This window comes from Oratosquilla oratoria, chromosome 30, assembly GCF_046742065.1.
Source record: "Oratosquilla oratoria isolate Oo_2021 chromosome 30, ASM4674206v1, whole genome shotgun sequence".
Lineage (NCBI taxonomy): Eukaryota > Metazoa > Arthropoda > Malacostraca > Stomatopoda > Squillidae > Oratosquilla > Oratosquilla oratoria.
Genome location: NC_134806.1, coordinates 7,504,447 through 7,529,331, shown reverse-complemented (window position 1 = coordinate 7,529,331; position 24,885 = coordinate 7,504,447). Strand labels below are relative to the sequence as shown.

General features: G+C 38.6%; 1 protein-coding gene across 5 annotated transcripts in view; it reads right to left on the bottom strand.

Annotated features, from left to right (window-relative positions):
- scaf6 (SR-related CTD associated factor 6) overlaps positions 1 to 24,885 on the bottom strand; it is a 276,422-nt gene that overhangs the window by 90,256 nt on the left and 161,281 nt on the right. For 4 of the 5 annotated variants that reach the window (XM_076212514.1, XM_076212515.1, XM_076212516.1 and 1 more), the window contains one exon: positions 9,291 to 9,395. The exons of the other annotated variant lie outside the window; for it this stretch is intronic. In XM_076212514.1, coding sequence (XP_076068629.1) covers positions 9,291 to 9,395 — 105 coding nt within the window. The remainder of the gene's footprint in view (positions 1 to 9,290; positions 9,396 to 24,885) is intronic. 5 annotated transcript variants of the gene reach the window in all.

Sequence of the window (24,885 nt, the reverse complement as noted above, 5' to 3'; positions counted from 1 at the left end):
TTGTTTTTCATAATTTTCTCACACAATTTTGTTATCATATTTATTGGTCAGTAACACTGGTCCTTTTCCAATCCTGTGAACTTTGTCAGCCAGTTCTTCCCTATTTTCTTTAAGTGTCTAGTTGGACAGCTCATTCATTATCTATCTCTAGTAGCTTTCCTTCTTTTACTTCCATATTTACATCTTTTAACATAACATTCCTATGCTCTCTTTTTTCATCTAAAGAAACTTTTTAGGAGAGAACAGAGAACTGCTGAAGGAAACAACCCTACCATGAGGACCCAGACACCACCTGGTTGCAAAGTGTTGCCACACCCCTACCTCTGCAAGGAAGTGTGGACTTAAGGCCTGGTACTAGGACTTTGAATGAAGCCTAAAAAAATCACAATTTTCTCTCTCTCACTTCCTATTAACCCATCTTCTCTTTTATTTCTGTTTTTCACATGAGGTCAGTATTCCCACACCTTTTACTTCTAGCTGGAGAATGGAAACCAATTCAAGCCAATACAGATGTTATACATGCACTAAACCTGTAAATTTCTCATATACTGTACATTTACCTCATGCAACATGTGCTACATATGGGTCCACTTCACACACACCACTTACCAACAAATATCATACATACATATATCAAGGGCTTTTCCCCCCTTACAAGGGAGGTAGCCAAAGTCAAAGGCATAAATCCACTCCCACCCCTTTCATCCCCACCCACTCCAGTCCCATTCACCACCCCGTGTTTCACTGTTGCCCTTTACTTGCAGAATAGTATGCAAACATGGCACAGTGAGGATTGCTTGCAATTGCCTGCAACTGCTTGCAACTTGCAACAGTGAAACATGGGATGATACGCGAATTGGTGGTGTGTATGTGAACAAAGCAATGAGAGAACTAGACAAATAGGCAACAGTGTACATGTTGGACCATGAATGTGCTGTATTTACTTAGTTGTATTTTATGGGACGAGAGCTATGCTTGTAGTGACCCATTTTCATATCTCTCCACATCCAGTGTATATGCTGGACCATGAAATGCCATGCGACAGTGTGACGCACTTTCATGGACACATAGTGGTGCGACCAAAGGGGCTTTCATCCCACTCTCCTGCATACTGAGCCTCTTGGCTGAGCCCTACCTGCTGCAAGTGCAACCCATGCATAGAGCCCAGCCGACCCACACAGGCCACATCCACCCAGCTGAGGAACTCGTACAACACCTTAGCTCCCTCGCTCCAGGAAGTAGTGACCAACTGCCGCTCACACAAGGTATTGAGAGTGACAATCTCGGATGTCAAGGAGGACCCACACACATGCGCTGTGTCGACATGCTAAAGGGCTCCATGCCAGGCACGCACCCCTGTCTCAGTGGCCTCCCTGCCCCCGCACCTTCCCCTGGGAAGCATGGCACCTGCTGCCCAGTGTCCAATGGCTCCAATAGCCCTCCACCCTGCCACATATCCTTGAGCTTGCTTGTGCTGCCTGACACAGGTGCAGACATCACGGGGATAGGCACTTGGCACCTATGCATGTTGGAGATATCCAGCGCCAGCTTACAGCCGTGGCTCTCAGCACCGATGTACGTGGCTGACATATCTCACATGCCCCCTGCAATGGGACGCTTCTGGGCTACCCTGCCACCCAGAGACAGGGACTCCACTGCTGCCATATGGGTTCACAAGGAGGTCCAAACACCCCTCCTCTCCTTCGGCTACTGTTGGGAGTTAGCCATGGTTCTGCCCGACTTCCCAAAGCTTATTCTGGTGGTAACATAAGCAAACAAGTGCACCAAGCTAACACTACCCATTGACAGCTCACCAGCTGCCATCTGCAACTACTTCCTATGGGAATTTAGCGACGTGCTGGTTTCCAAGGATGAGCCCCGCACTGCCTCCCTAGGAAAGATAGTGGGTTTCCCCCATGATATCCACCAGAAAACAGACACAGCGCCCCTCATTGCCCACATGCCTAGGTCGATACCATTCGCATTTCAGGATCAAGTGAAGGAAGAATTTGACTCAATGGTGCACCAAGGTATCATCATGCCTATCAGTGAGGCAAGCCTTGTTGTTGCTGCCTGTGTTGGTGACCTTCGACCCTGCTCTGCCAGTAGTACTGCAGACGTATGCATCACGCCTCTATGGCATTGGGTATGCCCTCCTTCAAGACCACAGTCTGGGGCACTTAAGTCTCATCCAGTGTGGCTCATGGTTTCTGATGGATGCCGAAACCCAATATGCCACTATCACTGGAGATGCTTGCTGTCACCTGGGCCGCGTCCAAATGCACACTATATCAGTTTGGATGCCCCACTTCACATTGATTACAAAGGATTACAAAGGGAGAGCATGCCGACAGGAGACCTTTTGGTCCATATCTAGGTCGGATGCGAAAAAAAATCATATTAATAATAAAACAATAAATAAAAACTATAATAAAGTAAATAACAAATAAAATACATAAATAAATGCATAGGTATAGTTAAATAATAAACAAACCATCGTCTGCTCATCCTTATCCTCACATCAGGAGTGTCATCACCGGCAATGTCGGCGCTTCACTGGGATGACCTGTCACCTGCCACCACTGCCGACAGGATGCTCCAAAGACTCGGGCCGTAGCATGGATAAACCCCACCTGCGGCCACCTGCTTACCTGCATTTCCTCCAGGTTCCTGTTTAACCGCTTCACTCTACCCAATCCCGTCCCCCATATTGGAAGCTCTGGGACACCCTCTCCACCAACGGGGAACTGGCACATGTGGCCAATGCATCGTTGTCCCTGCCTCCATATGGAAGTGCCCGCCGGCCCCCAAAAACACTGTCCCCATCGTGTCCCATCCCTCAGTGGAGGACCTGCAGTCCTTGTGCACAGGTGTGGTATATGCTTTAGCATAGGATAGTAGCATAGGGCAAGGTACCATGGTATCGTAGCATGCCCTGATCAGCAAAGATGATTCCTGTACAAGGACTCTTTGTTATGGCTGACAAGGCCCCTTTTCATACTTATACTGGATATGGCATCATCTTTGCCCTGTGTAGTGAAAAATGCTGCCCCCATACCAGTTGATACCCATCTGTCTTCCCATGTGTACCACATGCTCCCATGTATGTATAACCCACTGATTAATAAACATGTACAACATCCTCCCCGCATTTCACTGTTGCCCTTTGCTTGCAGGATAGCATGCAAACATCCCTCATCATCTCTTCACTCCTGATACCCTCCCCACTACACTCCCAAACTCAAACTCACCCCCTCCCTTTCACCTTAGTTTCATTCAATGCCAACACATCCATCTTTCCTCTCACAAACATACTGCCCATCTTTTCCCTTTTACTCTCATCTGTACCACACCCATGTACATTAAAAGACTCAAACCTTAGGGTTCTGGCTGGAAAACTCCCTGACCCTCTTATGCCTTTTTTTTTTTTTTTTTTTAGAGATGTCCCCTTTGGGGCTAGAGAGAGCAGTATGCCTAGTGCTATCCTCTGTCCAATTTATGTCACCTTAAGAAAACATTTATACACTTAAAAAAGACAAAGGAAATAGTGCAGAGATGAACTATAAGACCTTTGCCATAGATTTCCCATCCAGAGGCAGAACAGTGCAAAAAATTGCTGTGACCATACAGAGGGCCTACAAGAGACATATTCCAAGAGGCTACATAAAAAAGAAAAAAAAAGAAAAGAAAAAAAAAAAAAAATCATACCAGAGAAAGCCACCCTAAAAATAAAAGAAATAAACTAAACAGCAAGCCAAAAGTCAAACAAGAAAGAGAACTACAATAACTAAATGAAAACAAGAAATCCCTATGGGGCATGTCATTTCCTCATCCATTAACAACCACTCTCCATTCACATCTATCTTTTGCACTCTTCCTTACACAACAGACATTTCTTTTGCATCCAATATCCCTTTCATCCTGTTAATCCACCTTATTCTTGGTCTTCCCTCAAGTTATCTCCACCCACTTCTGCTTTCCCTGTTTCCTATATTAGTTTTTCTCCACTCATTCTTTCCATATGACATTCATTCTCCCTGTATGCCCAAACTATTTAATTCTTGATAAGTCCTCTCTACTAGCTCACTCAACAGCATTACACTATCCAACAGTAACACAACACACTCTCACACAGCAATAACCACAACACATAATTTACCCTCAAACACTCATAAGTCATTTTGCACAGACAAGCCATCTCACTTCTCACCCTGACAACTGATGTACCATTCGACATAAGAAAGACTTTCCCACAGACTCAGACTATACACCCTTCATAGACAGTCAGACAAAACACATAATACATAACCTCAAGCACTCATCCACCTGTGGCCCTGACAACATAAGTAACATCCACCTAAAACACATTGGACCACAAGGTATACATGCACTCACAAACATTGCAAACTACAGCTATTCACACAACACTATACCTGACATCTGGAAGCATGGGAAAATAATCACAATCCCAAAACCCAATAAAGACCCAACAATCCCAACATCACACCGCCCAATCACACTTCTCTGCACCCCCTCCAAAGTCATTGAACACCTCATACTTCAACTCATCACACCACATATTCCCCTTGCTGAATCACACCAGTTTTAGACCACTACACTCCACACTCTTCTAATAAACCTCATGCAAAGAATATTAGATGGCATCAACTCAGGCCCCATCACAGAACATTACTTATAACATTAGACATTAGTAAAACTTTTGATGCTATCCCCTGCCACAAACTAAAAAACAAAATATATAACACAGACATGCACAATAACACCAAAAGATGGCTGGGCAATTATCTGGCAGGCAGAAATGCTTATGTGTCATATAATGGCCAATCATCGCACATCAGAAACATTAAGATTGGAGTACCACAGGGCTCTGTTCTATCCCCCACACTCTTTAATCTACGAGTATACATGCATGATATACCCACATCAGACACCTCTGAAATACAAATCTCTTCCTATGCAGACAGCATAACAATCACACATACACATCGTAACACAGACAAAGCCACAGAAATAATACAGCCATATCTTGATACACTCAACACATGGTTTATTACAGACTCAAAATAGCCCCGGCCAAATCTACAGCAACACTTCTCACCAACTGGACAAAAGAACACAAATACATTCCTCAACTCTATATCAACAACACTAATACCACACACACACACATCCCGAAAATTCTTGGTGTAACATATGATACATCCATGTCATTTAAACAACACATCACAAACATAAAAAATAAATGCACACCTAGACTCAATGCACTTAAATCAATCACTGGAACATTTGGACAAAAGAAACTAATACTACAATATACAAACAATGCATACACTCAGTGATGAATTATGAGAGTCCAGCATGGGCACCTAATCTCAGTGAGACACACCTCAACACCCTTCAGACCATACAAAACAAAGCATTAAAAACAATTACAGGCTGCACATATACAACACCTACAGACCACCTACACTATGAAACAAAAGTCCTCAAAATCAAAGATCACCTTGACATGAGAGGCACACAAACACTTGCTGCAGCCTCCAAAAACATAGCATATCCGCTACACTACATAGCAGAACACCCACACACACCAAGAAATATAAAAAAAAGCATATAAATATCTATATTACACACAAATACTCTCTTCTCTTCCCACGAAACCACCAAATACCAGCCTCCAGAAACATATTCATAATCACATCGCTCACTGCTCCATTAACACACAAAGACAACACATTGCTGCATGTCAGACCCCCTGATATCCATCCCTCTGAATCCTCTCTCCCACAAAAGGACAGAGTCCACCTGGCCAGACTGCGATGTGGCCACCACCCAGCCCTTCTAAGCTACCAGAAGAGACTGGTTGACCGCATTATGGACAAATGCCCAGGATGTAACACGTCACCCCATACTATTCAACATGCCATGGAAGACTGCATTTTACACAATCATGCATGCAAACAACACAACATACACTCCATAAAGAATTTGTGGGAAAACCCTGTTTCGGCCATGGCATTCCTTGGGGAGACGGGACTACTTGGACAGACAGTCTAGAGAACAACAACAACAACTAGCTCTCTTTCCACTCTCACACTCCTCCTCACCTCCACATTTCTCACTATATCCATCCTTGTAACCCCACCATACTTCTAACACACTTCATCTCAAATACATTTAGGGTCTTACTTTCTGCCTTCTTCAATCTCCAATCCTCTGTTCTATACAATGATGCGAACACAATCCCTCCCTTGGTCATTCTTCTCTGTGTTTACCCCTAGATACCTATTTCTCATGAAACTCATTCCCCTAGACATCTACTTGCTTCCCTTTCTCTATAATTTGCCTCCACTCTATTCCCAGCTACATGTAACCCCAAGTACTTAAAGCTCTCCACTTTCCTCAGCTCCTTGCCATTTAAACTCAACTTCAAACCACTACCACAATAACTTAATTTTTGTCCACACTTCCCACCTGCATGGTGACATGAAGTTAATAATTTAGGGACTGTTTTGGAGGTGTCCCTATGGACCAGAGCTTCACATCATTCATCTATGTTAGAACAAAATCTCTACTTATAAAGGAATTAGATGCTTTTGTACTATGATGTCTCCTCAAACCTATTCTTTAACACCTCTATTACTTAACATTCCCCTGTGGAGAGAGAGAGAGGGGGGGAGATGCCACCACTGTGTTCTAATGCATGTTGTAGAAAGTGACTAAATGGGCTGGAATGAGGGGTTTAAGGATCCCCTTTGTATTTTCCTTCTATGAAAAGTTATGGTTTAAGAAGGTTTTGGAAGAGGCTTCCAATCTAAACTCTAGTAAATGAGACATCACATGCATGTGAATTTGGTACAGATGGCAGTAAATGGCAGGCAATTTTATTTGGCATATGAAACCAATTCATCCATTACTCCTGGTCTCTCTTTCACATGACCTATGGCATTTAGGTAATCAGCAAAGGCCTTCAGGCAGGTGCCCAAGTTACTCAGAGAAGATTGTTGCTATTGCCTGGGGATTATTAGTATTTACCTAGTTGTATTATATGGGAAGGGAGCTATGCTCATGGTGACCCATCTTTGTATCTCTCAGCATCAAGTTTTTTCTTAAAATCTTGTATAGTGTTTGCACACACTGTTTCATTGTTTAATTTATTCCATGTATCTATCACTCTGTGCGGGAAGCTGTTCCTTTTTAAGTTTCTTCTGTAACTATCTTTTTTAGTTTCTTTTCGTGTCCTCTCATTTTACTGTTATCCCATATTAACAAGTTATCCCTATCTAAAACTTCCTTTCCTTTCATTATTCTGTAGATAGTCAGAAGGTCACCTCTTTCTCTTTTCTGTTCCAAAGTTGGTAGTTCTAATTTGGAAAGTCTTTGCTCATATGTTAGTTCGGAAAGAGTTGGTGCTAGTTTGGTTGTTGCTCTTTGTAACCTTTCTAGTTTTATAATGTTCTTTTTGATACTGGGTGTCCAGAGTGCTGCTGTGTACTCAAGTTTTGGTCTTATTAGTGTAGTTAAGATTTTCTTTATAATTTCTTCGTCCAAATAGGCAAACGCCACTTTGATTGATCTCAATAAATTGTAGGTTTCTCCGAATATTTTATTAATATGCTTATCTGGTGTCATGTCCTTGCCAATCATCACTCCAAGATCTTTCTCTGAGTTTACTTTTTTCACCTTTTCTTCATCAATTTTGTAATCTTTTGATATTCTGTTTTTACTCTTTCCAAACTCCATTATACATTTCTTTATATTGAATTTTACTTCATCTGGGAGGTGCCAAGATGGGAGGGAGGGAGGAGGGTGGAGGGGAGTGGAATATAAAGGAAATGGAATGGGTGGGAGTGGTTTCTATGCCTTTTTTCTTTTTGGCTACCCCCTGTGTAGAGGGAAAAAACCTTTGGTATATGTATGTATGTATATATGAATTTTACTTCCCACTTTTGGGTCCAATTCCAAATCTTGTCCAAATCTTGTTGCAATGTGTTGCAGTCTTCCTCCGTTTTTACCTTCTTTAGTATCTTTGCATCAACTGCAAAGAAATTCATATAACACTCTACACCTTCATCCATGTCATTAATGTATATGGCAAACATGATCGGGGCCAGTACTGATCCCTGCGGGACACCACTTTTCACTTCTTCCCAGTTTGAGAATTTTTCTCTAATTACAACTCTCATTTTCCTCCCAATCAGGAAGTCTTTCATCCATTCCAATAATTTTCCCCTGATGCCACCTTTTGACTCTATATTCTTTATAAGTTTATGTGGTACCTTGTCGAATGCCTTTTGTAGGTCGAGAAAGGCACAGTCTGCCCACCCATCTCTTTCTTGTATTATGTCTATTAATCTTGAGTAGAAGCAGATCAAATTTGTTGTACATGATCTCCCTTGTCTGAATCCAAATTGATTTGGATTTAGTATAGTTTTTTCTTCCAGGTGCTTTACCCATCTATTTTTGATCTCAATAAATTGTAGGTTTCCCCATATATTTTGTTAATATGCTTATCTGGTGTCATGTCCTTGCCAATCATCACTCCAAGATCTTTCTCTGAGTTTACTTTTTTCACCTTTTCTTCATTGTGTGTCCTATTCTGTGTTGGTACAGTTTCAATGTTGGTGGTATCTTGAACACAAGCATGTCAGTGTGGCTTTTTTTCTGTGGGGCTTATGTCTAGGGGATGTTAGTGGAGTACTGAGTTTGGTGGTCTGTCTTGAAGGCATATGAAATAATTTAGGATAAAATTAATATCTCAGTTCTGATGAAGATCCCACTCTTTCTCAGGTATTTAATATTTTGTCAGAGATAATCAGTGTTTCTATCCTTGGGGACAATATTGCATCAAAGAGATGGAGTCATAAAGGTAGTAAAGAAGAATTCTATGGGAGGGAAATTAGAAAGTAGTAGTATAATTTTTTTTTTTTTTTTTTTTTTTTTTTTAGGAGATTAGTCTAAAATCACAAATGAATAATGCATAATTCTGGTCTATAGGAATATCACTAAGTCAATGAAATACTGATTGCATAAAATCTATGCAGTTAATACCCCATATGGGCATCAGGTGTTCAGACCGAACAAAATCTGTAATAGGTTTCATCCAGGAGTCAGGAATAAGTGTGCCCAGTCTAGTCCTCTAGAATCCTGTAATTCCACTTAAGTTCCTCTCCTGAAATGTTACCCATATACTTTGTGCATTTCTTCCTTTGCCTCAAAACTGTTGCTTAATGTATAGTCAAATTCTAGTAGTATATGGTCACTCTTGCCTAATGGTGCTTCATGTGTGATGTTTGCCACTTCATTTCCCATTCTGTTGAATAAGAGGTCCAGTATCGCCGGTCTATCCTCTCGCCTCATTCTAGCTGGTTTCTCTGTGTGTCAAGAGAGAGAGATTTATCAGCTAATGGAGTTGGGAGGGAAGAAATTTGGTAAGAAATGGGGCAAGATGATTTTCTAAAAAGGGGCAGAGCCATGGAAGGGGAGTGATCTTGACAGACCAGAATGATGATGGAAAAAAAAAAAAAAAAAAAAAAAAAAATATATGACCTAACAAAGAAGTCCTGGATAAGCATGAACAAAGAATACTGACAATATATGAAAGAAGCGACAGTTAGCACAAGATCTAACCAAGAAACAGAGGGTAATGAGGAAATGCACACTGATGAGAAAATATAAAAAGGAAAATATAGACCTTCAGACTGGTATTCTAAATCATCACAGTTGACAGGGCATACAGAATATACATAATCCTTAACCTGCACAATAATGATCTTCACAGATTTTTTCTGGGTGATGTCAATTTCAATCTGTTTTGGGAAAAACTTCATGCTTACAGGGTTAAAGCTATCTTATTTAATAAGTCTACTACAGCAACACCAATGCATTTTGTTCTTGCTAATAATAAATGGTTTTATTCAGATTAGTACAAGATTTCATGCTGAAGGGATTACAATACACTTATAAGTAAATGAGTGTGTATTAGGACTGAAAGTGAGCTCTAATGAACACAGCATAGCAAACATCAAGCAAGAACCATAAGTGAAAAAGAGAAAGTAAATTTTATTTCTATACTGTGAAGTGATACTAATAGAAAGAATTGGGGGAAAAAATCAGGACAGTGCACTCCTCTGTTGATGGACTAATCTTGAAAATTGGAGTTAATGGATAGATAAAACTAAGGAAAGAAATCCTGACACTGTATCCCATGAGGTCTGAAATGAGGTCACTAAATATAATATGTACATATTTACCTAGTTTTACCTAGCTGTATTATATGGGAAGAGGAGCTATGCTCATGGTGACCCATTTTTGTATCTTGCAAGATCAAGTTTGTTCTTAAATTCTTGTATTGTGTTTGCACACACTATTTTTTCATCCAATTTGGTCCATATATCTATCACTCTGTGTGGGAAGCTGTTCTTTTTCAGGTCTCTTCTGTATGCATGTATTTACCTAGTTGTATTTTACGGGAAGGGGAGCTATGCTCGTGAGGTCCCGTCTTCATATCTCATTTTATCTAAACTATTTTTAAATTCATGTATTGTTTTTGCACACACCACTTTCTCATCTAACTTGTTCCAACTGTCTATTGCTCTGTGAGGAAAGCTGTTCTTTTTCAAATCTCTTCTATAGTTGTCTTTTTTTATTTTCTTTCCGTGTCCTCTTGTATTTCTGTCATCCCATTTTATCAGATTCTCTCTATCAGTAATTTCTATGCCTTTCATGATTCTGTAAATAGCTATCAAATCTCCTCTCTCTCTTCTTTGCTCTAGTGTCTGTAGTTTAAGTTTTTGTAGTCTCTCTTCATATGATAGTTTTGAGAGTGTTGGTGCCAGTTTAGTAATTGCTCTTTGTATTCTTTCAAGTTTTTTTATACATTTTTTTGTACTTGGTGACCATATCGTTGCTGCATATTCCAATCTTGGTCTTATCAGGGTGACTAGGATTTTCCTCACCATTTCTTCATCCAGGTATGTAAATGCCACTTTGATTGTTCTTATTAAATTATAAGTTTCTCCAAAAATCTTATTTATATGTTTCTCAGGTGACATATTATTCATAACAATGACTCCCAGGTCCCTCTCATTTTCTACTCTTTTTGTTCCTTCTTCTCCCAAATTATATGATCCTGTTATTCTGTTTTTGCTTTTTCCAAATTCCATTATACTACACTTTTTTGTATTGAACTCCATCTCCCACTTCCTACTCCATTCTTGTACTTTATTTAGATCTCTCTGTAGTGATTCACAATCTTCTTCAGTTTTCACTCTTTTCAGTAATTTTGCATCATCTGCAAAGAAGCTCATATAGCTTTCAATTCCTTCATCCATATCATTAATATATATAGCAAACATTATTGGGGCCAGAACTGTTCCCTGCGGGACACCGCTTATTACTTCATTCCATTTTGAGTGCTGATCTCTTATCACTACTCTCATTTTTCTTTCTTGCAAAAAGTCTTCCATCCAATTTAGCAATTTACCTTGTATTCCTCCTTCATATTCTAATTTCTTAAGCAACTTCTTATGTGGTACTTTGTCAAAAGCTTTTTTTAGGTCTAGAAATGCACAATCAGCCCATCCATCTCTTTCTTGTATTATATCTATTAGCCTTGAATAGAAACATATTAAATTGGTGACGCATGATCGTCCTTGTCTGAATCCAAATTGCCTTGGATTTAGTACGTTGTTTTTTTCCAAGTATTTTACCCATCTACTTTTGATAATTCTTTCACATATTTTTGCTATTGTACTTGTTAGAGAGACTGGTCTATAGTTGGTAGGTTCTTCTTTATTTCCTCCTTTATATATAGGTACTACATTTGCTTTTTTCCAATCTTCTGGAACTTTTCCTTCTTTTAAGGAACTGCTTATTATGCTATGTATTTTGTCTGCCAGTTCATTCCTACATTCTTTCAGAATCCAGTTTGCTATTTCATCTGGCCCATGCGATTTTCTGACATCAAAATTACCCAAGTGTGTCAATATTTCATTCTTCGTTACTTCTATTTCTTCCATAGGGGGGACTTTTTCCTTCCACTCAATCTCTTCAGGTTGTATATTTTCCCTTGTAAACACTGATTTAAAATGTTTGTTCATAATTTCTGCCATTTCCATTTCCTCAGTGTATTCAACTCCCCCTTGTCTTAATTTCTCCAAGTCTTGTTTGTTTTTCAGTTTATTGTTTACAAATCTGTAGAATAGTTTTGGTTGATCTTTACACTTTTCTATAACATCTTTTTCATATTTTCTTTTTTCCTCTCTGCACTTTTGTACATATTCATTTCTATAACCAGTATATATTTTCCATTTTTCAGGTCTTCTGTCTTTTTTCCATCCGGTCCAGGCTTTGTCTCTTTTGTCTTTTAACTCCCTACAACTTTTGTTGTACCAGCATTTTACATATTCTTTTTCTTGTTTTTGTCTTGGGACATACTTTTCCACTCCTTCTTTGTAAATTTTTGTCAAAATATTCCATTTCTCTTCCACTGATGTTTCTTCTTTGTATATTTCTTCCCAGTTTTCTTGTTGGAAGAATTCTCTTATTTTATCAAAGTTTGTTTTTTCATACATCATTCTTCCTTTTCTATATTGTTCATTTCTTTTCATATATTTTTCTTCATTAAGTTCCAGTTCAATCAATATGTGGTCACTTTTACCTATTGGTGTTTTATATTCAATCTTGTCCACTATTCTAGGTTCAGATGTAATTATTAAGTCTAGCCTCGATGGTTCTTCTTCATTTCTATACCTAGTGTTCTCTTGTATCCATTGTGTCATTGAATGGTCAGTAATCATCTCAAGTAGAGCATTTCCCCATGAGTCATCACCACTCTTTACTGTCATTTCTTCCCAGCAGATTTCTTTGCAATTAAAGTCGCCCATCATAACTATTCTTCCTCCGTCTTCCATTATTTTAGTTAATGCTATCTTTGTGTCCTCTAACATACTTTTATGTTCATTCTCCTCCCATGAGGCTGTTTTCGGAGGCACATAGTTGATCACAAATTTTCTGCTCTTCTTATCTCGGTCTTCCACTTCTATCATAATCATCTCTACTGTATTCTTTCCATATATGACACCTTTCACGTTTATATCCTTCTTTGTCAGGAACATAACTCCACCCCCTTGTTTTTTCTCTCTGTTTCTAATCCAATAATTGTATGTATCATGTCCTACACTGTTGGGTGGTAGTGGGCCTTTTAATTTTGTTTCTACAATTCCCATTATGTCCGGTTCTTTTTCTTTCAAATAATCATTCAGTTCATTCAATCCTGTTATCAATCCATCTATATTTGTGTAAGACACTCTTAGTTTTCTGCCACTTCCATTGTGTTCTCTGTTTCCCTTATGTTTTTCTTTAGTATGTCGAACTTCTTTATTTTCATGTTCACTACTCTCCAATAGAATCTCTCTTTCTCTGACTCCGTTCTTTCCTCGTTTTTTGCCTTAGCTTCAATTCTTTTCTGCTTTTCTGCCTCTCTTTCCTCCTTATTCATTTCTCTTTTTATCCATACCTTTTTATATTGATCATTTGTTGCTAGTTTCCCTGTCTTGGATAGAATTTTCTCTGCCGTTGTTTGTGACCTGAATTTAATCTTAATTGGTCTGGTCTTATCTGTACTATATTTTCCGAGTCTGAATTTTTCCTCAATTTCCTTTATAATTTCTGGTTCATCTTCCTGGACTAATTTTAATAAACTGCTTACCCTTTCATTTTCCTCCTTGATTCTTGCGGTTCTATCTGGGTTATGTTTCTCTTCCATTCCTAATATAATTATACATTTCTTTTTGTCAGCTAATTCTCTTACTATATTCTCCTTCTGTCTCATCACTTTAATAACTGAGTCTTCATTATGTTCTTTCAATTGCTGTTTGACTATGTCAGTGAATGAAACCTTATTCCCTTCTTGAGTTATTCTCCAATTTTTAGCTTCTGTAGCTATTTTCTCACTGTTTTCATTACTATTCTTCTTCAATTTCTCATTCTCCTCCTTTACATTTCCTAACTGTCTTTTTAGGTCCTCTACTTCTTCAGTTAAGTTTCTGTTAGCCTTCTCTAGTTGTTCCAATCTTTCAATTCTTTGGAGAATGGAGCCTACATTACCTAACTTACGTTCCAAGTCCTCGATCACCTTATCAACTCTCTCCTCTAGTCTTATCAGTCTGGGGGGGGTTGTGTCCCCCCCACCCTCTTTAAATCCCTGGAACATATTCTCGTCACTTTCTACTGTATTTCTCCTCTCTATACTTCTAATCTTTACATTTTTATTTGCCATTTCGTCATCCGGTGGTCGTTTCATGTTGACCTTCCGCCCGTCTGCCTGGGCCAAGTCCTCCACATCCTCATTACCTTCCATTTCCCCAGTAATCCCTCCCCCTCTCCTCTTTCCTTACTTTCCCACTACCTCACGAGCAATTCCCCCCCCCTGCAAATACAAAAAGGCACTTCTCTTTGCGTTGGTATCCTCAATCTGCACTTTTCTTCAGAGCGTTCGTCAAGCCGTCCGTTCGTTGAAAGTGTGTGTGTGTGTGTGTGTGTATATATATATATATATATATATTATATATATTATATATAATATATATATGTATATATTATATATATATTGTATACTTAGGGCACAGGTTTTCTTTTATACACACTGAATTGAACACCACAACATTTTCAGTTATTAATTTTTTTCTTAATATTTTCAAGTTTCCTCATTAAAGTTCTAATATTGGGAGGATGAGCAGAAACGAACTTTCCAAAGTTCTCCATTTTAATTATTTGACGTTTCGACTGCAAAGAGTCATTATCAAGTTACAAGAACAGTTAAGGCAACACAATCTACAGTTACGTTACATGGTCACAGGAAAAATTAGAATGCTACAGTCTTAGGTCAAGCGTGATCTTTAAACCTCCGATGACCTGACCCTGGAAGACTTTCTCAGAGCTTGAGGAGGGGGAGGGGAAGGGGGAGGGAGAGGTGAAGGGGGGAGAGTAGGAGTCGGAGTAAGGTGAGGTGAAGTAGCGTGCCTAGCATACATAGGGAGGTTATGAACAACATGTCACGTGGATGTATTAAATAAAGAAATAGCAGACAACAAATTAGCCTGTACATTGATTGAAAATATTAAGAAGAAAATTAATAACTGTGAAAATGCTGTGGTGTTCAATTCAGTGTGTATAAAAGAAAACCTGCGCCCTAAGTATACAATTCTTTGCCTGCACGACTGTGCAGTACAGCAGAATAACTTCACCTTAGATTTCCGGAGGAAATTGGTTGAAGAACAGTCCCAGCACAAGAAGTTACAGTTGCAGTCCTTACGTGAAGAATTAGTAAAGGCTACCACTCTTTATGATTCCTCGTCCGTGAGTCTCGACCTGAAGCAGCAAACGATGGCCGCGCTTGACAACCTTGTGGCCTCCCATTTTCAAGTGGGGCAAACTCGTATCCTGAAGAAGTTGATCCGGCTTTATGGTGGTTCCTTGGCCATCCCTAAGCCGTCAGATAGCTTTGTGAATCTCTCGAGTGTTGTTCTTTCTGATGCGCAAGTGGAGTTTTTAAATTTAGGAATTAATTGTCACATTTCTCCGAAATTGAACAGTGTCAACAAAAAGACAAAACTTGCATCATTGTATGATAATCTATGTAAATTAGAACGTGAAGGTAAAATCTCTATCAACCCTGACCTTCAAGAGAACTTGCAAGCAGAGAGCACTAAGAAGAGACACCGTCCTTCTCAGGGTATTTTGTCCCCTCGCCTTCGCGAGGCCGCACAGCAGCTCCGTGACAATGAGCACATTATTATTCGCAAAGCGGATAAGTCTAATACCTTTGTGATCCTAGATCGTGACTGTTACTTGGATAAGTGTAATAATCTTTTAGGAGACCCCTCTAAATTCAAACTTTTGTCTCGTAACCCCACTGTTAATCTTAAGTCTAAGGTTAATTCACTTATTCACGCTGCTAATGCGGTCATTGGTGACCTTAAATTTGATTCCATTACTGGTGATTTTGCCCCCGGCTATTTTTACGGGAATGTTAAAACCCACAAGGAAGGTAACCCCTTAAGACCTATCATCTCTCAAATACCTACCCCCACTTATTCCCTAGCTAAACGCTTAAATCAGATTATCACCCCTTACATCCCCACCACTCATTCCCTTAAATCTACTGATGAATTTGTTGACATTTTAAGATGTAACAAGCCCTCGGGCATTTTAGCCTCTCTGGACGCTGAGAGTCTCTTTTCCCATGTCCCCTTGATTAGAACTATTGACATCATCTTAAATTACACCTACCGCCATCCAGTGCTCCCTCCCCCCAAACTTTCTGAGCCTATCTTGAAAGACATGCTCATGGCTTGTACATCAGAAGCCCCTTTTAAATGCCCTTTAGGTAATTTGTATATTCAGACTGACGGGGTTGCCATGGGGTCCCCCCTGGGGGTTTTATTTGCTCAAGCCTTCATGGCCCATGTTGAGGAAGAAGTAATTAGCAACCTCCCTATTAAACCCTCTTTGTACCGCAGGTATATAGACGATATTTTTGTGTGTGTCAATGACATGCGTTTACTTGAAGAACTTAGATCGAACCTCCAGGAAGTTTCAGGTTTAAAATTTTCTGTTGAGTTAAACGATAACAACAAACTCCCGTTTCTTGATGTTATGGTGGACGCGTCTTCTGACAACTTCATCACTTCTGTTTTCCGCAAGCCCACCAATGCTGGGAAATGCATGAACGGTGAGAGTGAATGAACGGTGAGAGTGAATGTACGGCTGAGTACAAAAGAGGTGTTATTAAAGCCTACGTGCGACGGGCGATTAAGGTTTGCTCGTCCTGGCATTCACTCCACTCAGAACTACAACACCTACGCCAGCTGTCAGTGAATAACGGTTATTCCAACACAGACTTTGACATTACCAATAAAATGCTTGACAGTATTGTATAACCATCCCCTCCCCACAATAATATCATCAAAGTTTTTTATAAGAATATCTTCAACAGCCCTTACCGTGAGGATGAGAAATGCATTAAAGACATTGTTTTTTCGAAATTGTAAACCGGTGGATGAAAATGATGTCTTGAGCTTGGTGATATTTTATAAAAAAAAAAAAAACCTGCACTAGTTCCCTGGCACTTCTGGGATGCTGTCAAAAACTAACGTAGTCTATCAGTTCAAATGCATTACTGGAGACTGTGAGCTCTTTCCTCGTAGCTATGTTGGTCATACGACATGCAGCCTTAGCAGACGTTTAACTCTCCACCTCCAACAGGGAGCCATTAAAAATCATTTTGTACAGTTTCACAAGTCTGTGTTGGATAGAGCAACCATTGTTCATAACACTGAAGTGCTAGCCCAGTGTAATAACATTAAGGAACTAAAAATGTTAGAGGCTGTGTATATAAGAGAATTGTCTCCTGTGAGCTCTTTCCTCGTAGCTATGTTGGTCATATGACATGCAGCCTTAGCAGACGTTTAACTCTCCACCTCCAACAGGGAGCCATTAAAAATCATTTTGTACAGTTTCACAAGTCTGTGTTGGATAGAGCAACCATTGTTCATAACACTGAAGTGCTAGCCCAGTGTAATAACATTAAGGAACTAAAAATGTTAGAGGCTGTGTATATAAGAGAATTGTCTCCTGTGATCAATGTACAGGCTAATTTGTTGTCTGCTATTTCTTTATTTAATACGTCCACGCAACATGTTGTACATAACCTCCCTATGTATGCTAGACACACTACTTCACCTCACCTTACTCCGACTCCTACTCTCCCCCCCTCACCTCTCCCTCCCCCTCCTCAAGCTCTGAGAAAGTCTTCCAGGGTCAGGTCATCGGAGGTTTAAAGATCGCGCTTGACCTAAGACTGTAGCATTCTAATTTTTCCTGTGACCATGTAACGTATCTGTAGATTGTGTTGCCTTAACTGTTCTTGTAACTTGATAATGACTCTCTGCAGTTGAAACGTCAAATAATGAAAATAGAGAACTTTGGAAAGTTCGTTTCCGCTCATCCTCCCAATATTAGAACTTTAGTGAGGAAACTTGAAAATATTAAGAAGAAAATTAATAACTGTGAAAATGCTGTGGTGTTCAATTCAGTGTATATATATATATATATGTATATACAGGCACTCCTCGTTTAACGACCTACTCGGTTAACGACAACTCGGAGTAACGACGGGCTTTCTGACAGACCAATATTCGTTTAACGTAAATCTCCCGAAGTTACGACGTCGTGTACGATAATTAAGTTGGCTGAGGCAAATTTGTATAATGTTATAAATAAACTTGTACGGTGGATATTAGCTGTGAGGTAAAGTGTTCCGACGCTTAGGTCTACATTACCATCCTGCAAGCTGGAAAAACTACCTGGGGTACAATATATACTGGTAGTGGTAAATTTTGTGGGCGGAAATGAAAGTAAAAAATACCATGCTACAAGAAAATATGCTAATGAACGAAGTCGGTAGCATAGGATCGGGACGCCATCTTGTCGTCTGCCAACGTCACTCACGACGACGACACCAAGGACGAGCTGGATGACATTTAATTTGCAGGTAATGATTTATCAAACACAGGTTAGGTTAGGCGAATTTATCATCCTTTCATTTCCTCGACATCGGCATCTATCATAACAAACATGGTGTACCATTCGTCCGACATGACTTCGTTACTTGCGAAATTTGTTTTAGCACCTTTTTTTTTATTTCCGCTCAAAAAATTGCATATTACGTTGATACATTATAATTTACAAAATTAATAATTAATTTTCTATTGCTATATTGCGCCCTTGGTCGAAACTAAAAAAATACCCCGGTATTCAATATGGAATGTCAGCATACGCGGATTTGGTCATATACGGTAATTTCGGGAACATAACCACCGTAAATAAACAGTAAATAACGCTTTAATGTACTGTATAAAAGAGGGAAATACACAAAAATAAAGATACATGTATTGCTGGACATTGTACATACAGTACATGTACGTATATGTATACACTTTCGCTTAACGACCAATTCGGTTAAAGACGGCGCGCTGGTCCCAATTGTCGTCGTTAAACGAGGCGTGGTATATATATATATATATATATATATATATATATATATATATATATATATATGTATATATATATGTATATATATATATGTATATATATATATATATATATACACACACACACACACACACACTTTTGTCGGATGAACGGCGAGGATTAGAGTTCTGAAGACAAAGTGAAATTTTCGTGGACCTCAACGCAAAGGAAGTACCTATTGTATTTACAGGGAAGGGGATAACTTGTGGTGTCATGGGAAAGTGAGGAAAAAGGAAAAGGGGAGGGATTACTGAGGGAAATGGAAGGAAATGAGGAGGGTGAAGACTTGGTCCAAGAGGCCAGACGTCTTGCAAACAAACGGAGGACTGATGATTCTGGTGATGGGATTAGCAAAAATGTACAGATTAGAAATATAGATAAGAGCAGCACAATGGAAGGTGAGGATAATAATTTCCAGGGATTTAATGAGGGTGGGGGGGATACCAACCTCCTCCGATTGACAAGACTAGAGGAGAAACTTGATAAGATGATCGAACATTGGGAAGACAGGTTCAGTAACGTAACCAACATTGCGCAGAGAGTTGAAAAGTTGGAAGAACTAGAGAAGGCGAACAAAAATTTAACTAATGAAATAGAAGAATTAAAAAGACAGTTAAAAGAAGTAAAAGAGGAGAATGAAGAATTAAAGAATAATAAAAACAATAAAGAGGCCATAGCAAAAGAAGCACAGGGTTGGAAAAAAATCCAGGAAAACAGTAAAGTTGCATTTACTTACATAATTAAACAGCAAATGAAAGAACAAACTGAAGACTCAGTTATCAAAGTGATGAGACAGAAGGAGAATATAGTAAGAGACTTAGCAGATAAAAAGAAATGTATAATTATATTGGGAATGGAAGAGAAACATAACCTAGATAGAACTTCAAGAATCAGTGAGGAAAAAGAAAAAGTAAGCAGCTTACTAGAATTAGTTCAGGAAGATGAACCTGAAATCATGAAACAAATCGAAGAGATGTTTAGGCTCGGAAAATATAGTACAGATAAGACCAGACCAATTAAGATTAAATTCAGGTCACAAACAACAGCAGAGAATATCTTAGCAAAAACAGGGAAGCTAGCAGCAAGTGAACAATATAAAAAGGTATGGATAAAGAGAAATGAATAAAGAGGAAAGAGAGGGAGAAAAAATTAAAAGGAAAGAAGCTAAAGAAAAAAACAAGACCAGAACGGAGTCAGAAAAAGAAGAATTCTACTGGAGAGTAGAGAATATGAAATTGAGGAAATGGACCATAACAGAAACAAAAAAGAAACAGAGAATACAATGGAAATAACAGAAAGTTAAGAGTGTCCTACACAAATATAGATGGATTAATAACAGGACTGAATGAACTGAAAGAGTATCTGAAGGAAAAAGAATGGGACATAATGGGAATTGTAGACAAAATTATAAGGTCCACTACCACCCAACAGCATAGGACACAATGCATATAATTATTGGAATAGAAACAGAGATAAAAAAAATGGGGGTGGAGTTATGTTCCTCACTAAGAAGAATATAAACGTGAAGAGTGTCACATATGGAAAGAATACAGTAGAGCTGATTATGATAGAAGTAGAAGACAGAGATAAGAGCAGAAAGTTTGTAATAAACTACGTGCCCTCAAAAACAGCCTCGTGGGAAGAGAGTGAACATAAAAGTGTGTTAGAAGACACAAGAATAACATCAAACAAGATAATGGAAGATGGAGGAAGAATAGTTATGATGGGCGACTTTAATTGCAAAGAAATCTGCTGGGAAGAGATGACAGTAAAGGGTGGAGAAGACTCATGGGGAAATGTTCTACTTGAGATGATTATTGACCACACAATGGATCCAAGAGAACACTAGGTATAGAAATGAAGAACCATCGAGACTAAACCTAATAATCACATCAGAACCTGAAATAGTGGAAAAGATAGAATACCAGGCACCAATAAGTAAAAGTGACCAAATATTGATAGAACTAGAACTAAATGAGAAAAAATACATGAAAAGAAATGAACAATATAGAAAAGGAAGATTGATGTATGAAAAAACAAATTTTGATAAAATAAGAAAATTCTTTCAAAATGAAAACTGGGAAAGAATACACAAAGAAGATACAACAGTAGAAGAGAAATTGAATACTTAGACAAAATTTATAAAAAAGGAGAGGAAAAGTATGTCCCAAGACAAAAACAAGTAAAAGAATATGTAAAGTGCTGGTACGACAAAAGTTGTAGGGAGTTAAAAGGCATAAGAGATAAAGCTTGGACCAAATGGAAGAAATACAAAAGACCTGAAAAATGGAAAATATATACTTGTTATAGAAATGAATATGTACAAGCATGCAGAGAGGAAAAGAGAAAATATGAAAAAGATGTTATAGAAAAATGTAAAGATCAACCAAAACTATTCTACAGATTTGTAAACAACAAACTGAAAAACAAACAAGATTTGGAGAAATTAAGACAAGGAGTTGAATACACAGAGGAAATAGAAATGGCAGAAATTATGAACAGGCATTTTAAATCAGTGTTTACAAGGGAGAATATACAACCGGAAGAGATTGAATGGAAGGAGAAAGTCCCCCCTATGAAAGAAATAGAAGTAACAAAGAATGAAATAATGAAACACTTGAGTAATCTTGATGTTAGAAAATCGCATGGACCAGATGAAATAGCAAACTGGATTTTGAGAGAATGCAGAAATGAACTGGCAGACAAAATACATAGCATAATAAATAGTTCCTTGAAAGAAGGAAAAGTTCCAGAAGATTGGAAAAAAGCATATATAGTACCTATATATAAAGGGGGAAATAAAGAAGACCCTACCAACTATAGACCAGCCTCTCTAACAAGTACAATGGCAAAAATTTGTGAAAGAATGATCAAAAGTAAATGGGTAAAATATTTAGAAAAAAACAGCATGCTAAATCCAAGGCAATTTGGATTCAGACAAGGACGATCATGCGTCACTAATTTAATATGTTTCTATTCAAGGCTAATAGATATAATACAAGAAAGAGATGGATGGGCTGATTGTGCATTTCTAGGCCTAAAAAAAGCTTTTGACAAAGTACCACATAAGAAGTTGCTTAAGAAATTAGAAACTGAAGGAGGAATACAGGGCAAACTGCTTAAATGGATGGAACACTTTTTGCAAGAAAGAAAAATGAGAGTAGTGATGAGAGACAAACACTCAAAATGGGATGACATAATAAGCGGTGTTCCACAAGGAACAGTTCTGGCCCCAATAATGTTTGCTATATATATTAATTATATGGATGAAGAAATTGAAAGTTATATGAGCTTCTTTGCAGATGATGCAAAACTATTAAAAAAAGTGAACACGGAATAAGATTGTGAGTCACTACAGAGTGATCTAAATAAAGTATGGGAATGGAGTAGGAAGTGGGAGATGGAGTTCAATACTAAAAAGTGTAGTATAATGGAATTTGGAAAAAGCAAAAACAGAATAACAGGATCATATAAATTGGGAGAAGGAATAAAAAAAAAGTAGAAAATGAGAAGGACCTGGGAGTCATTGTTATGAATAATATGTCACCTGAGAAACATATAAATAAGACTTTTGGAGAAACTTATCATTTAATAAGAACAATCAAAGTGGCATTTACATACCTGGATGAAGAAATGGTGAAGAAAATTCTAACCACTCTGATAAGACCAAAATTGGAATATGCAGCAACGATGTGGTCACCAAGTACAAAAAAATGTATAACAAAACTTGAAAGAATACAAAGAGCAATTACAAAATTGGCACCAACACTCTCAAAACTATCATATGAAGAGAGACTAGCAAAACTTGAGCTACAGACACTAGAGCAAAGACGAGAGAGAGGAGATTTGATAGCTATTTACAGAATCATGAAAGGCATAGAAATTATTGATAGAGAGAATCTGATAAAATGGGATGACAGAATACAAGAGGGCACGGAAAGAAAATCAAGAAAGACAGCTATAGAAGAGATCTGAAAAAGAACAGCTTTCCTCACAGAGTAATAGACAGTTGGAACAAGTTAGATGAGAAAGTGGTGTGTGCAAAAACAATACATGAATTTAAAAATAGTTTAGATAAAATGAGATATGAAGACGGGACACCACGAACATAGCTCCCCTTCCCGTAAAATACAACTAGGTAAATACACCAACTAAAATGGATGGAGGACTTCCTGACTGGAAGAAAGATGAGAGTAGTACTCAGAGAAAAATATTCAGATTGGAAAGAGGTGATCAGTGGAGTACCACAAGGATCTGTACTGGCTCCAATAATGTTTGCTATCTATATGAATGATATGGACGAGGGCGTGAACTGTTACATGAGCTTCTTTGCTGATGATGCCAAACTGTTAAGGAAAGTAGAAACTGATAAGGACTATGAAGCACTGCAAGAAGATCTGAATAGGGTATGGAACTGGAGTCAGAAATGGGAAGTGGATTTAAATACTAAGAAGTGTAGCATAATGGAGTTTGGAAAAAGCAAAAACAGAATATCAAGAAAATATACAATTGGAACCAAGGAAGTAAAGAAAGTAGGATCCGAAAAAGACTTGGGAGTTATTATCACAAACGACTTGGCCTATGATACACAGATTAACAAAATTGTCGGGGAGACTTACAACTTGCTAAGATCAATAAAAGTGGCTTTTGCTTACCTGGACGAAGACATGTTAAAAAAAGTTACATTGATAAGGCCTAGACTAGAGTATGCGGCGACATTGTGGTCCCCCAGTACCAAAAAGAACATAAAGAAAATAGAAAGAATCCAAAGAGCAGCTACAAAAATGGCACCTGCACTTGCAAACCTATCATACGAGGAGAGATTGGCTAAACTGGAGCTACCGACACTGGAGCAAAGAAGAGAGAGAGGAGACCTACTGACCATCTACAGAATCATGAAAGGCACAGAGATACTTGATAGAGAAGAATTACTAAACTGGGACAAGAGAAACACAAGAGGACATGGAAGGAAATTAAGAAAACATAGCTATAGAAGAGAACTGAAGATAACAGTTTTCCACATAAGAGTTTTAGACACTTGGAACAAACTGGATAATGAAATAGTAAGCGCAAAAACCATTCACGAGTTTAAAAGCAAACTAGACACTGAGAGATACAATGGCGGGACAACACGAGCATAGCTCCCCTTCCTGCAAAATACAACTAGGTAAAATACAACTAGGTAAATACACACACACGACAGTTGAAGTGACAGCAAAGATTGGAACTCCTGAAAAAACTACAATTTACACGGATCTAAACGACAAGGGAGTACCTTTGTTGTATTAGTGGGGAAGGGGAAAGCTCATGGTGTAGTGGGAAGGTGAAGAAAAAGAAGGGGAGGAATTAGTGAGGAAAATGGATGAAAATGATGAGACGAACGGGCTCTATCGGACATCAGAAGGAACATAAGAACACATAATGGAAGACTGCATTATACACAATCATGCACGCAAACAACACAACATACACTCTATAAAGGATTTGTGGGAAAACCCAGTTTCGGCTGTGGCATTCCTTGGGGAGACGGGACTGCTCAGACAGACAGTCTAGGGAATGACAACAACATAAGAACATAAGAATAAAGGAGACTGCAAGAGACCATAAGGCCTACACTAGGCAGCTCCGTATCCATCACCACCTGTCATCCCCATCCATAAAGTTGTCTAATAATTTTTTAAAACAACTAATAGTTTCAGCACTTACTACATGGTTACTAAGATTATTCCATTCATCGATCACCCTATTAGTAAATCAATTCTTGCCTAT